The sequence below is a fragment of the Vipera berus genome (assembly GCF_964194415.1).
Source record: "Vipera berus genome assembly, chromosome: 1".
NCBI lineage: Eukaryota > Metazoa > Chordata > Lepidosauria > Squamata > Viperidae > Vipera > Vipera berus.
The window spans coordinates 218,516,894-218,530,314 of record NC_138202.1 but is presented as its reverse complement, the minus strand read 5'-3'; the positions used below and the strand labels follow the sequence as shown (position 1 = coordinate 218,530,314).

Sequence of the window (13,421 nt, the reverse complement as noted above, 5' to 3'; positions counted from 1 at the left end):
GAGGAACGGAGACCTGGGGAGGTTTGGGGAGGCGCCCAAACCTCCCCAAAGGTCGGCAGGAGGAACGGAGACCTGCCGAGGTTTGGGGAGGTTTGGGGAGGCGCCCAAACCTCCCCAAACGTCGGCAGGTCTGCGCGGAGGAACGGAGACCTGCCGAGGTTTGGGGAGGCGCCCAAACCTCCCCAAACGTCGGCAAGTCTCCGTTCCTCCGCGCCCTGCCTGCCTGCTTCTTTCCGCTGCGGAAAGAAGCAGGCAGGCAAGGCGCGGAGTTTGGGGAGGTGCGCGCGCACCTCCCCAAACCTCCCCAAACTTCGGCAGGTCTCGGACGGCGGTGGCTTGGGAGAGGTGCGGGCGATCCCGGAAGCACCAAAGCCTCGGCCGCGCACAAGTCCTCGGTAAGTTTTTTTGTTGACTGGAGTATAAGCCGAAGTGGAATTTTTCAGCCCAAAAAGTGGGCTGAAAAATTCGGCTTATACTCAAGTATATACGGTAATTGGGGTTTTATATTTATTCAAGGTTTAAATGTAATTATTTTAACTGTTCTTAATTTTTGTAATTGTTGTATTGTCATTTTAAAAAACCTTGTGAACCACCCTGAGTCCTACGGGAGAAGGGCGGTATATAAGTCTAATAAAGATAAAGATAAAGATTAATACAAATACAGCTTTCAAAAACAATAAAACAAAGGTCTCTGGCTTCATCTCTGTAAGGGCATTCTGCTACTCAACCCAAATATTCCTTTGTTAAGCATGTTTCCTCCTGAATATTATGATAAGACAACTGACTGAACCTATGGCAGCCAGAACCCCAGATTCTCTTTAGGACAAGAGTAAATTCCCTCATCGCGCGCATTCTAAAGGTGTGTGAAAAATTGCTGTGTGTTCCAAGCAAGCCCTGACAAGAATGAGGAGCAGTCGCTTAATCTGAATGAACTAGTAAAATGTCTTGTGGCTAAATACCACTGTTGAAATTAGTATCGCAGATGCTGGCTCTGAACTTTGGTCCACTTCCTGCACGCTTTTCTCAAGTCAACCCACCTGGGCTGCAGCTTCCTCATAGCCTGTCGTGCCATTGATCTGTCCTGCAAAGAACAGCCGCTGCACCAGACGAGATTCCAGGGAGGCACTCAGCTGACGTGGGTCCAGATAATCATACTGAACTCCGTAGCCTGGTATGGATAAAATGGGTAAGTTTTGTGAACAATGTTCGTCAAATGCACGTGGAAAACGTACGTCTATAAATCTGGTTGTTAAGTATTTTGACGGGTGCTGAACAACGTGCTAGTAGTGTACAGGTTGATTAGTGAACTATTTCTCTGCAAGGAGGAAAAGATGCCTCCACACTGAACAGTTAAAATCCCTATATGAGTGGGAGGGCATAGGAAATAACATGATTTTCCAAATCATAAAACTGCTTATACAAAAACCCGACCTTCTTCCAACTTCTCACCTGGCTGTATCATCTTAGCATGTTCCAAGCCTCTGATAAGACTGATGATTTTTTCCTGGATCTCAGAAGGCAGGGTCAGGGACATTCCCTGTGGGTATGTGACATCGGAATCCAGACCTTCAGGCTCCAGCCAGATCTGATGCCCACGATTCGGAAAACGTAGAACTTTAGACTCAAGGGAGGGGCAGTATCTAGATACAGGATGGTCAGCTAAATCAGGATGCCAACACCATCAGGAAACTAACTTACTTATTTATTTGTCTGTCACCCAATTCCCAATGAGTCTGGGCAGCTCGCAAGCAAAAACATAAAATATACAATACGGAACCAAAAAAAAAAAAAGCACAAAAGATAGCTAAGATTACAGAAACCAGATGGGAGCAGAAAAAAGAAACAACTCCATGCAGTCCAAGGGGCCTTCACTCACCCATCTAAACGGCCTGGGAGGATCTACTAAGAATCACTTGTGCCTCATCTTTGTGATGAATTCCCCCACTTCTAATACAGGGATACATAACACTGAAAGCCTTAGGAGCTGAACCCCAAGTCAATTCAAAGGCTGCCACTAAAATTTGTAATGTTTAATTGTAGCCTTAGGCAAAAGAACAAATTAAATTTAAGAGGATTGGATTGAATCATACTTTTTAATATTGTTGGAATTTTAGAACTGTATAATTAAGGTGCATTAACCTATAGTTGTTTTGGGATCATCTAGTTTTTGGAATACAGCTGCTGGCAACTTGCTTAAAAGCCTTCAGAGGAAAGTATAGAAATCACGACTCAGTACAATGCAGTTGCATTTATGCCTCTTTTCTCTAGACAGCTGTTTTTACTTTTGGTTGCCAGGATTGACATTTAGAGTTTAAGCTTCTCGGCATTTATGTTTATCTCTTATTTTCTTCTAGGGTTTTATTATACTCTGTCAAGTACTACAGAGATTAGCAGTAATTCTGGGAATCAGTAAGATGGCATCTAGGGTATCACAAGAGGGCATCCAATATACAGTCAAGTGAAAAAAATGTACGCCCTCTTTGAGTTCTACTATGGTTTTATGTATCAGGACATAATAAATATCATCTGGTCCCTAGCAGTTCTCAAAAGCAGGTAAATACAACCTCAGAGGAATAGCAACACATAGCATATTGCACTGTGTCATCATTTATTTTACAAAAAGAAAGCCAAAATGGAGAAGACATATGTGGACCAAGCAGCAGCCAGGTGCTGCTAATCAAGGGTCCTTGATCAAATGATCATCAACAAATATGACTAACTCTATAAAAGCCGAAGTTTCAGGAGCGTGCTCGTCTCCAACATTCCGGTGTGTGTTAACACAATACCGAAGAGTAAAGACATCAGCAATGATCTTAGAGAAGCAATTGTTGCTGCCCATAAGCCTGGGAAGGGTTAAAAGGCCATTCCCAAACAATTTAATGTGCATCATTCTACAGTGAGGAAAACAATCAAAGACAGTTGCCAGTCTTCCCAGGAGTGGAAATCTCAGCAAATTCACCCCAAGGTCAGACTGTGCAAGGCTCAGAGAAATTGCAAAAAAAATCCAAGGAAAACATCTCAGACTTTACGGTTAGCATGTTAAAACGTTGAAGTTCATGTCAATACAATTAGAAACAGACTGAACAAGTATAATTTGTTTGGAAGGGTTGTCAGGAGAAAGCCTCCTCTCTCTAAAAAGAATATAGCAGCACAACTTAGGTTTTCAAAGTTGCATCTGAACAAATCACAAGATTTCTGGAACAGTGACCTTTGGACAGATGAGATCAAAGTGGAGATGTTTCTCCATAATGTACAGTGCAACGTTTGGTGAAAACCAAATACAGCATATCAGCAGAAACATCTCACACCAACCATCAAGCAATAGCGGTGGATGATTTGGGCTTGTTTTGCAGCCACAGGACCGGGGCACCTTGCAGTTATTGAATCTACCAGATCTCCTCTATATACCAAAGTATACTGCTCAAAAAAATAAAAGGGAACACAAAATAAGACATCCTACTATTAAATACAGTACATTGTGTTGTTTAAGTGTTCCCTTTATTTTTTTGAGCAGTATATTTTAGAGTCAAATGTGAGGCCATCTGCCTGACAGCTAAAGCTTGGCCAACATTGGATCATGCAACAGGACAATGATCTCAAGCAGACCAGTAAATCTACAACAGAGATGGCTGAAAAAGAAAAGAATCAAGATGTTGCAATGGCCCAGTAAAAGTCCGGACCTCAAATCAATTGAAATGCTGTGGTGGGACCTCAAGAGAACTGTGCATAAACAAATGCCCACAAACCTTAATGAACTGAAGCAATGTTGTAAAGAGTAAGCAAAATTCATAACGATGTGAGAGACTGATAAAAGTCATATAGAAAACGATTACTTCAAGTTATTGCTGCTAAAGGTGGTTCTACAAGCTACTGAATCATAAAGTGTACTTATCTTTTTCACATATGGCTTCCCCACTTTGTCTTTCTTTTTGTAAAATAAATGATGACATGGTGTAATATGTCATTTGTTGTTGTTCATCCAAGGTTGGATATACCTACTTTTAAGAACTGCTAAGGACCAGATGATTTTTTACTATGTCCTGATAAGTAAAACCATAGAACTCGGAGGGTGGACTTTCTTTTTCACATGTCTGCAGATAGAAAACAGCTGACTTTAAAAATGGTTATTTTAATCACAAACCAATTCTAAATGGCTTACAATATAATAAAATGTTAATAACAGAAAACAGCAGCAACTCTTAAGACAGCACAAACAACCAATTCATATCAATTGCTTGAAAGAAACTAAAAGCAAACAAGATCCCAGAGGGTTATCACATGATATTGTTCATTTTTAAAAAATAAAATTCTATAACAAATGTTTAAAACCTACTTTTGTTTTTTCTACAACTTTATACAAATCGTTTGACAGTGCTTGCCATTTGGAAAGGTTGCTGAGCCTAGCACTTCACACACGAAGAAATGTAATAGAGACTCACCGGGGTCCTTTTACTGTTTCTGTGATGTGATTGCTCAGGTGAAGATTCTCATGGATGATCTGCTCTACCTCAGGGTTGGTGTGAGTCAAATAACAGGACAACTGATCTTCTGGCTGTAAAAGAATTGTCAGGATTTGGTGAATGCATTAAATAATTTTTATACATGCCAAATATATATTAGGTTGACTTTGGATTCCACTCAATGGGAAAAAAATCAAAAGGTAATTAGAACTTCTTCGCCAGCTAATGCAAAATATTACTAGATTAATCAAATGTCATTCAGAAAATTGAGCATCTAATTCTTTCTAATGGTGACCCATTTTTAAAATTATTCTTTGCTCAACAATCAGTTAAATACAATCATCACAATCTAGGATCTATTGGCTGGATAAAGATTCTCTCTCTCCTGCATGTGCCACAAATTTGCCTGGAAAAATTGAGGAATTTATGGAAAAGATTTAGGGAATGCTCAGGAAGGAAGAAAACAGTGAGAAATCTTGCATCAGCTGAGGAAGCGTTGATGCACTAATGTATAGTTTTACAAATATTTTTAATACCATTAGCATCAAGCACTAATCTTAAATGCTACAGTGTTAAATAATATATAAACGTATATATAATGTTCAAGAAGGGAATGAGGATAAAGTGTAAGAATCATATTTGGAAAGTCTGTATTAGAAAAATATCAGGAGAGACAAGGAAATGGCTTTTAAAAGCTATCCTTTAAATTCTCTAAACCACAATTACAGAATCTGAGATCCTAAGCAACATACTATTCCCAAGAACTGGAATACAAAGTCCTCAAAGATTCTTCCCATTTCACTAAACATTCTTGATTGTAAATATATTATAGTGATCTTGATTGTAAATATATTATAACAATCTTAATTAATTGTTGCTAGCTCTATCCACCAGTTTTTAGAAGGTGACTTGAGAATACTATTCAAAGACCTAATGAAACCTGGTCCCCAAAACGTTAGGACTTACTTATTTTTATATATATATATTTATATATAGAGGGACGCGGTGGCTCAGTGGGTTAGGACGCTGAGCTTGTCGATCAGATGGTCGGCAGTTTGGTGGGTCGAATCCCGAGTGCTGTGTAACAGAGTGAGCGCCTGTTATTCATCCCAGCTTCTGCCAACCTAGCAGTTCGAAAGCACGTAAAAATGCAAGTAGAAAAATAGGGACCACTACGGTGGGAAGGTAACAGCGTTCCGTGCGCCTTTGGCGTCTAGTCATGCCGGCCACATGACCACGGAGACGTCCTCGGACAAGCGCTGGCTCTTCGGCTTTGAAACGGAGATGAGCACCGGCCCCTAGAGTCGGAAACGACTAGCACACATGTGCGGGGGAAACTTTACCTTTACTTTATTTATATATATTTACACACACACACACACACACACACAGCAATTCCTAAAACAAAAATAGAGAAATACCATCTTCATGTCCCTCCCTGCCACATATAGAAACATACAGGAATAGAACTGTAACCAACTGTGATTGTACCTAGAACTGAGGTAGAACTTATATCCTGCTTTGAGCTATCCTCTGAGAACTGTCACCAAATGCTGCATTAGATAGCCTTCTGCCATGATTTATGAGAGTTTCTTTTATGAAATCCCCTAGCCATCCCGACCCCTTCCACATGTAAACAGCCATGTCTTTTCACATGCTGGAAAAGGCCAGGACTATATGGATATACATGCGCTCCCCTGCATTTTTTTTGGCCCACCTTAATCCACACAGCTTCACTGAGGAAGCTGAACGGCACAGGAGGGTTATCTGCCTCCTGTTTCTGAAGATGAGTGAAATCAATGGAGTCTCTCAGCAACCGTGGAGGAGTTCCAGTCTTGAGTCTTCCCATGGTAAATCCAATCTTCTCCAGCGTCTGAGCCAGGCCAACCGAGGGCTGGTCTCCCATTCGTCCCGCGGGATGCATTTCCAATCCGATTAGAACCATCCCTCTCAGGAATGTTCCTGTAGTCAGAATGACACTCCCAGAATGGACTTTTGTTCCATCTTCTGGGGATGGCAAAAAAGAAAATGAAACAGACCATGTATCATACTAACTTCTGCCTTGATTGTAAGCATCTTGTCAAACGCTGCAAACATTGGAGGTTTTTGCTCTGACAAAATAAGAGGCAGCCTTTTTCTTTACACGGTTTTGCTCTGAATAAAATGAAGCTGGGGGGAGGAGAATGCTAACCTGGTTGTTTAAATAAGATAAGGAATGGCCTGCTAGATAACGGAAGTGAAGCTTGCATTTTAAGCTAATTGGAGAATGTGATTTATGACATTTAAATTAAGGGAGAGAATTGTGTTTGATAAGATGTGTTCAGGGGAGGAGAATTCAGATTTTGGCATCCATCCATGAGTGCCCATGCTTCGTTCTCATTACTGCTAAGCTTGTAAGCTGCCCTGAGTCTTCGGAGAAGGGCGGGATATAAATGGAATTAAAATAAAATAAAAAAATTATAGACTTTTTTAGAATAAACAATGCCTGAATGTTCTTTGAACTCTTTAGTCAGAACCATGACACATCTACTGTTTTCTGAGCAAGCAGGTTTATATCAATACAGATAGCTAAAATTTAGAAAAGAAAAAAAATCACATCAAAATTGTCTAAAATTCTAAAGCAGCTTCAACCTGGTATCTTCCAGGCATAGCTCAGAATTTTGGAAGTTGCAGTTCTAAGATATCTGAAGGATATTAATTTAGGGAATGCCACTCCAAGACATACAAAGTTAATGTTTAAACTCTGTATCTTACACTTATATCATCTCATCTACAACAAAGGTTTATGTATAAATTCTCCTCTATTTTACGATATATGTATTTAGTCTGATCTTTTATGAATACGAGTCACACCTTGAACTAAATCACAAACCCAAAAATAAAATAATTTACTATCCTGAGCCAAAAAGTCTTGTAAAAATTTGAATATTTTTCAAGGTCAACCTAGAAAAAGGTTGACGTATTACTGCATAAGGGAAAGAAGATGGCACTCCACCATTTTATGTACAAGACACAATCAGACTGGCAGTTTGAACTCACTTCTGTTTTGGCAGTAGGACTTCCTGCCCTTAATAGCAGGGATGTAAAGGTCAAGTAACAAACATTGCTCCATCTAATCAGCACTCGTCAATTTTCTGCTTCCTGTGTCAACTGTAAAAATGTTCCAACACAATCCTAACCTCAAAAATCCTATCTCCAGGTCAGAAAGCATTTTGACAATTATTTTGAAGCTATCCATTACGGTTGGTATACCCTAAGCCAGGTATAAACTGGTGTACAAAACTGGAGAGCCAGTTTGATCTAGCACCAGGCTAAATTTAGAGTCAGGCTGATTTAGAGCCAGGCTGATTTAGCACCAGGCTAAAAAGTAGGAGACTGTGAGTTCAAGTCCCACCTTAGTCATGAAAACTGGCTGGCTGACCCTGGACCAGTCACTGTCTCTCAGCCCAACTCTCCTCACAGAGTTGTTGTTGTGAGGAAAAAAGGATAAGGAGGGTGTATTGGATGTTTGTTGCCTTGAGTTATTTGTAAAGATAACTAAAGGTGGAATATAGATTTAATAAATGTACAATTTCTAATGCCCAGATTTGCAAAATTAAACCATTCCCACTTTGTCTCAATGTGATATATAAAGGGAAACACTTATATTCCTCCACCACAGGATGCGGCTGAATGCCTTGCTTTATCACAAACAAGTACATGGATTTCATCATTTTCTGGTTAAAATTGACTTTCTGAAAATGGAATCAATTTTGAAGACATGCCAGAGGGCTCACCTTGTTGACTCTCTCTCTCATGAACAGATTTAAATAACCATTAAGCATTTTGTAGTTGCAGAAGCTTCTGAATTCTCTCATGTGAGGCAAAGCTACATCTGGGCTGCTACAGAATGAGTAAACTCCTGGTGGCTTTTCAGCCTGAAAACACCGTGTGACTCCTTCCTCAGAATGGATATGCACTTTTCCCAACAATCGAAGCAAACATACAGGTATTAATTCATTAAGATTATAACTATATGATCACACCCATAAATCTTTTTATTGGGAATAGTCAGCCTGCTTTCCCAGGACTGCAGCTCTCCTGCCACTCTCTCTACTCAGACAAGCTCAGACACAGCCCATATCCATATAGGCTTCTGCACGTCAGCAAATGGCAGATTCACCCCAACCCCTCCATGAGGCGGTGGTTCTGCTCTTTTGGGAAACTGAGGTAGAACGCCAGAACAAGGCAGAAGGAAGCAAGCGTTCCTAGGGGAGAGACACAGCGAGCTGTAAGCATTCTCCAACTGATAGAAGTGGAACTTCTAGGTAACCAGGACAGATATTCCTCTCTTAACAACTCCCACTTAGCAAAGTTATGACAGTACTGAAAAAGCAACTTTATGTCTGATCACTGGATCCCTGCTGTCACATGATCAACATTCAGGGGCTCTGCATCTGATGGGCCTATGTGATCTTTGAGCGTCTTGCAGTCACATGGTCATCTGACCATTTCACTGCTCGCTTCTGATAAGCAGAACCAATAAAAGGAGCCAGCAGTAAAACTGTAAGATTGCAGTCACATGATATCTCACTTAACAACTGCAGTTGATTCGATTAAAGACCGTGTGTATTAAGTCCATTGCAGTTGTATGATTTCTTGCTTAATGACCCTGTCACTTAGCGACAGAGTTGCCAGTCCCAAGTGTGGGTGTTAAGCAAGGACTGCTTGCAAATCAAAACAGGAAATTTGATTCAAGCCTGCAGTAGAAAAAAAAAGTCTTGTTAGAACTAAGATTAATCTTTATTTTTTGTGTACTAGAATTATTTTTTGTGTCTCTGCACAATTTAAGGATATTTCTATCAATCGGAACCCAATCTCCAGGAAAGCTGTCTTAATACTTAGGGGGGAAAAAAACAAACCCCAGCTTACCCTTATTGGATAAAAGTTCAATCGCATTATGTGACTTGCCAGAATCCCAATATTTACTTTCATATATTTTGTTGGGATTCTTTGTTTGTTCCATTCATTCATCACCTGCATTCTAATATTTAAAACAAAAGAGAGTTTTCCGCTCTATTAGTGAACCTGTCTTTATCTTTATACCCTTTAACACTAACTTATTACCAGGCAGGGAAAGGGCCACGACCTTTAGTTTCACCAGAAGGGGGCACTACAGCAATCATTTTTTTTCCACTTTAGCCTAAAAACTACTAGGTAGGAAGTTAAACCAGGTGAGGTCCTCCAATGCAAATAAGTGGTGATGGAAATAACTATCAAACTGCTACTCCAAGAAGCAGGAGACTGAGTCAAAGCGTGGCGAGCCAGAGGGCTTCTGGACCCAAAGTTTTCAGATATCTTAAAAGTTTTCTCTCGTATTATATTGACTGAAAAATAAGCAAAACTAATTTCTATAAAGTTAACTGGGCTAATTTCTAAACCGAATTCCACCTGCCAACGTGTTCTAATGCAAATGAATGGAGTCAGATGTTCTCATAGACTACTTTACAAAACAGCACCTGAACAAATAACTTGGAGGGGGGGGGAGGAAGAAGTCCCAGTTATGGAAACCTTATGCAGGAATCATCACCGACAGCCACTAGGCTTCTCCAGTGCCTTGAAACAGATTTCCACAGCAATGAATAGTTCTCGGTGAAGATGGATGGAAACCTTGATTCAGGAAGCAGCACTTTCTTCCAATACTAACCCAGAATGACTCCACCGACAGAGGATTTTCCAGGATGATTTGGCTCTGGTACTGTCAGCAGTAGATCTTCCACTGATGCTTCACAAGTGGTCAGGAGTGGGGTTTGCAGAATTTCTTTCTACTGGGGAAGAAAAAAGAATTGAACACCCTTACTTGGTCAAGATCTTCAATGGAATGAAAAGTAAATAAAAACCTTCCAATTACTAGCACGGAACCTTTCTTCCATCTCAAGGATATCTCTTTGAGTGCAAGCCATTGGGTAAAAATTCAGGTTCCACTTTGCTACTGACAAATAAATCTTTTTTTTTCAGGATACCTTTATTGCACTTAAGAATTTCCCATGTTACATGACTTTATTAAAATGTAAGCCAATGTATAAGAAAAATAGAATAGCTTTTGTTAGTTTGTTTATTGCACTTTCCTAAATATTTACAATTTCACTATTTACAGTGAACCAGCAACATTTAATGAAGCTGGGCAAACCATCCAAAAGGATATTTCACAAAACAAGAAAAGCTTCCTTCTGCACTTGCAGATGGATGTTGCACTGTTCACTATGCTTTGGTGGCAACTGTGGTAGAGCTGTTTTCTGTGCATATACATGCACACTCGGAAGATTAAGAAGCAAATTCCCAGCCAGACAAGATTTAAGTGTTTGGGAAAAATATCAACCTTGGCATCTTAAGCAATAGGTTCAGACAGATGCTTTGTTCACTTTGCAAAGTGTTCTACTAAAGGATCTGTACAATGTAGGGCTGAGATGATAAATTATAAAGAAAATTTAGACTTTACAAGTGAAGCTTTGAACAAAATATCCCCTTTTCTATTTTTTCCCCCTTGACAATCAACCAGCATTCCTTATTAAGCACAATCAGCCCTGGATTTTGTTTTCTTCAAAAGCAGCTCTTTTCAAGCTTTTAACTTTCCCAAGTATTGGAATATCTATTTTGGTATGCTGTTTTGATTTCATAAAGACTAACACTTGAGGGCTATATAATATGATGATGTTATTTTTCCTTCTAGGTCTGCTCATATGAGTAGTTAATGGGGAAGAACAGAATAAATCACACATATGAATTAAAGGTAGTCTTCTAAATGGAGCAATTCTGTTGGTAGGACAAAGACCGCTGCTTCACTCTTCTAAATCCCTTGTTCCCTCCAAATTTCTCTAGAAAAATTGGAACCATATGGAATAGTGGAGGAAAAAGTTCTTAGTGCTGCAAAAAGAGGGGGGAAATTGGTAAAAGTCTTCCCAATTTCCAGATTGAGGTATAAGTTTTATAAGGAACAAATTTCAAAAATATGAAGAGATGTTTTCCCTATGCATTATTACAACATGGATTTCTCCCATTAAAGCTTTGCATCTGAAGCCTTATATATTCCTTCAGTATCTTGTAAGAGAAGAAGGGGACGACTGAGGTGGCTGGATGGAGTCACTGAAGCAGTAGGCGTGAGCTTAAATGGACTCCAGATGGTAGAGGACAGGAAGGCCTGGAGGAACGTTGTTCATGGGGTCGCGATGGGTTGGACACGACTTTGCAACTAACAATAACATCTTGTAAGAGGCAATATGTATATTTTTAAAATTAATGCGATTAATGGACATTTTCAAAAATGTCTCAGAATTAATGCTATAAGAAAGCACTTTTTTATACATAGAATCCACAATGAACTCATGAATCTTTTGTTTATATATTTAGCAGTTGTTTTTTTCATTTGATATCTAGTAAATCCAATTGGATAGACTTTTTTCCAGGAAATAAAATAGCGGTCTAAGATGCCTATTTTTCCACTTTACTCTTTGCTATCTCACCTGCATGTTCTCTTTGTAGAGCTTTCGGTCAATCTGTGCCCTGTAACCCCAGACTGCTGGTCCTTTTCTTTTGTTTAGCACTTTGTAATGCACTCCAGATTGATCGCAGATTCGACCACAGACCCCATCCAGTGCATCCACTTCTCTTATGAGATGTCCTTTCCCAATTCCACCAAAAGAAGGGTTGCATGACATTTGTCCTGCATCAAACACAAGGTTCAAATTTTATATAGAAGTTTATGTATCATATAAAGAAACACACACATAAAAATGGGTGTAAAGGCTGACAGGCACCAAAATAGTTCCTGTGGGCTGGAAATAGCAACTTCCTAGCAATTTAGTACTAGGACATCTGTATTTATTAACAAAGTATGGCTAGAATGCAGCAAAAAGGTTAACAATTCCATATCCTACAGTTGTGTTATGGAAACCACGTAACTTCCACAATGTTCTACATTACTGGGCAGTTGGAAGAACAGTCTACATTTAAAATGTAAAAGAAAAGGTTTAGCAAACGCTATTGGAAAGAAGTTTGAAAGTAAAACACGTAGGTACAGTCACACAGCATGCTTAAATTGTTAACAGGACCATAGTTGACACAATTAATCCAATTACGTGTCTTTGGCCAATGCAACAAATCCAAATAGCTATAATGGAGGGGATAATAATGGAGGTAAGTACCCTAGGGACGGACACGACTAGGAAACTTTTTCCTTTTTAGTAGCCTAATGAGGATGACTAGCTTTGTGTTCAAACACATTCAAGGTTGTTCACACGTTCATGCCACTTAAAGGAGAGGCTTTACCTATGGAGTCTATTTTGTGCGTGATGAGCAAAGTCTGGGCTCCCACCCGGGCAGCCGCGGCTGCGGCCTCCACGCCAGCATGGCCCCCACCGATGACAATGACGTCATACTTTGACTTGCCCGACTCGTCCGCCGCGCTCCCGCTGTTACGCGCACGCTGCAACCGCGACCCGATGACCGCCGGTACGGCGAGGCGGCGCCAGCCGCCACCGAAGGGCAACATCCGATAGTAGAAGGGTGAATAAATCACCGAGGCGTCGGGTAAACCACGGCAGAAACGGGGTTTAATTGAGAGCCCGGAATTACCAGCCCCATCTCACTCGCTGGACGCTGCCATCTTGACTCTGACGACAAAGGCACCTGGTGATATACGTTTTACGGCTGGGAAAGTGTGCGCATGCGCAATGGCGAGTGGGCGTGACGACTGGGGCCTAAGTGACTGAAGGGCAACGGAAATGAAAGGAAAACTCCCGTTGGCGGAAAGTCAAAGATTCTGAGCCAGCGGGCAGAATGAGATGCTTGGGCTGGGCTTGCCTTCTTCCCTTAGGGATTATAATTTTCGTTTGGAAATCATGCTAGATTCGGTCCTTGTTTTGGATGATCCAAGTGGCATTATTTGCATTCAGCATGTTTTGTCAGCTGGCTCAGGAATTCTGG

The 13,421-nt window shown here is 40.4% G+C and overlaps 1 protein-coding gene across 2 annotated transcripts in view; it reads right to left on the bottom strand.

Annotated features, from left to right (window-relative positions):
* Window positions 1-13,107, bottom strand: part of MTO1 (mitochondrial tRNA translation optimization 1) — a 30,242-nt gene extending 17,135 nt beyond the window's left edge. For both annotated transcript variants that reach the window (XR_014024490.1, XM_081312695.1), the window contains exons 1-7: window positions 12,765-13,107; window positions 11,960-12,159; window positions 10,147-10,264; window positions 6,178-6,467; window positions 4,440-4,552; window positions 1,450-1,640; window positions 1,038-1,168 (exon numbers count right to left, since the gene is read on the bottom strand). Coding sequence is in view for 1 of the 2 variants with exons in the window: in XM_081312695.1 (XP_081168821.1) it covers window positions 1,038-1,168; window positions 1,450-1,640; window positions 4,440-4,552; window positions 6,178-6,467; window positions 10,147-10,264; window positions 11,960-12,159; window positions 12,765-12,987 (1,266 nt within the window). In the remaining variant the exon portion in view is untranslated. The remainder of the gene's footprint in view (window positions 1-1,037; window positions 1,169-1,449; window positions 1,641-4,439; window positions 4,553-6,177; window positions 6,468-10,146; window positions 10,265-11,959; window positions 12,160-12,764) is intronic.
* Between the last annotated feature and the right edge of the window lie 314 nt (window positions 13,108-13,421).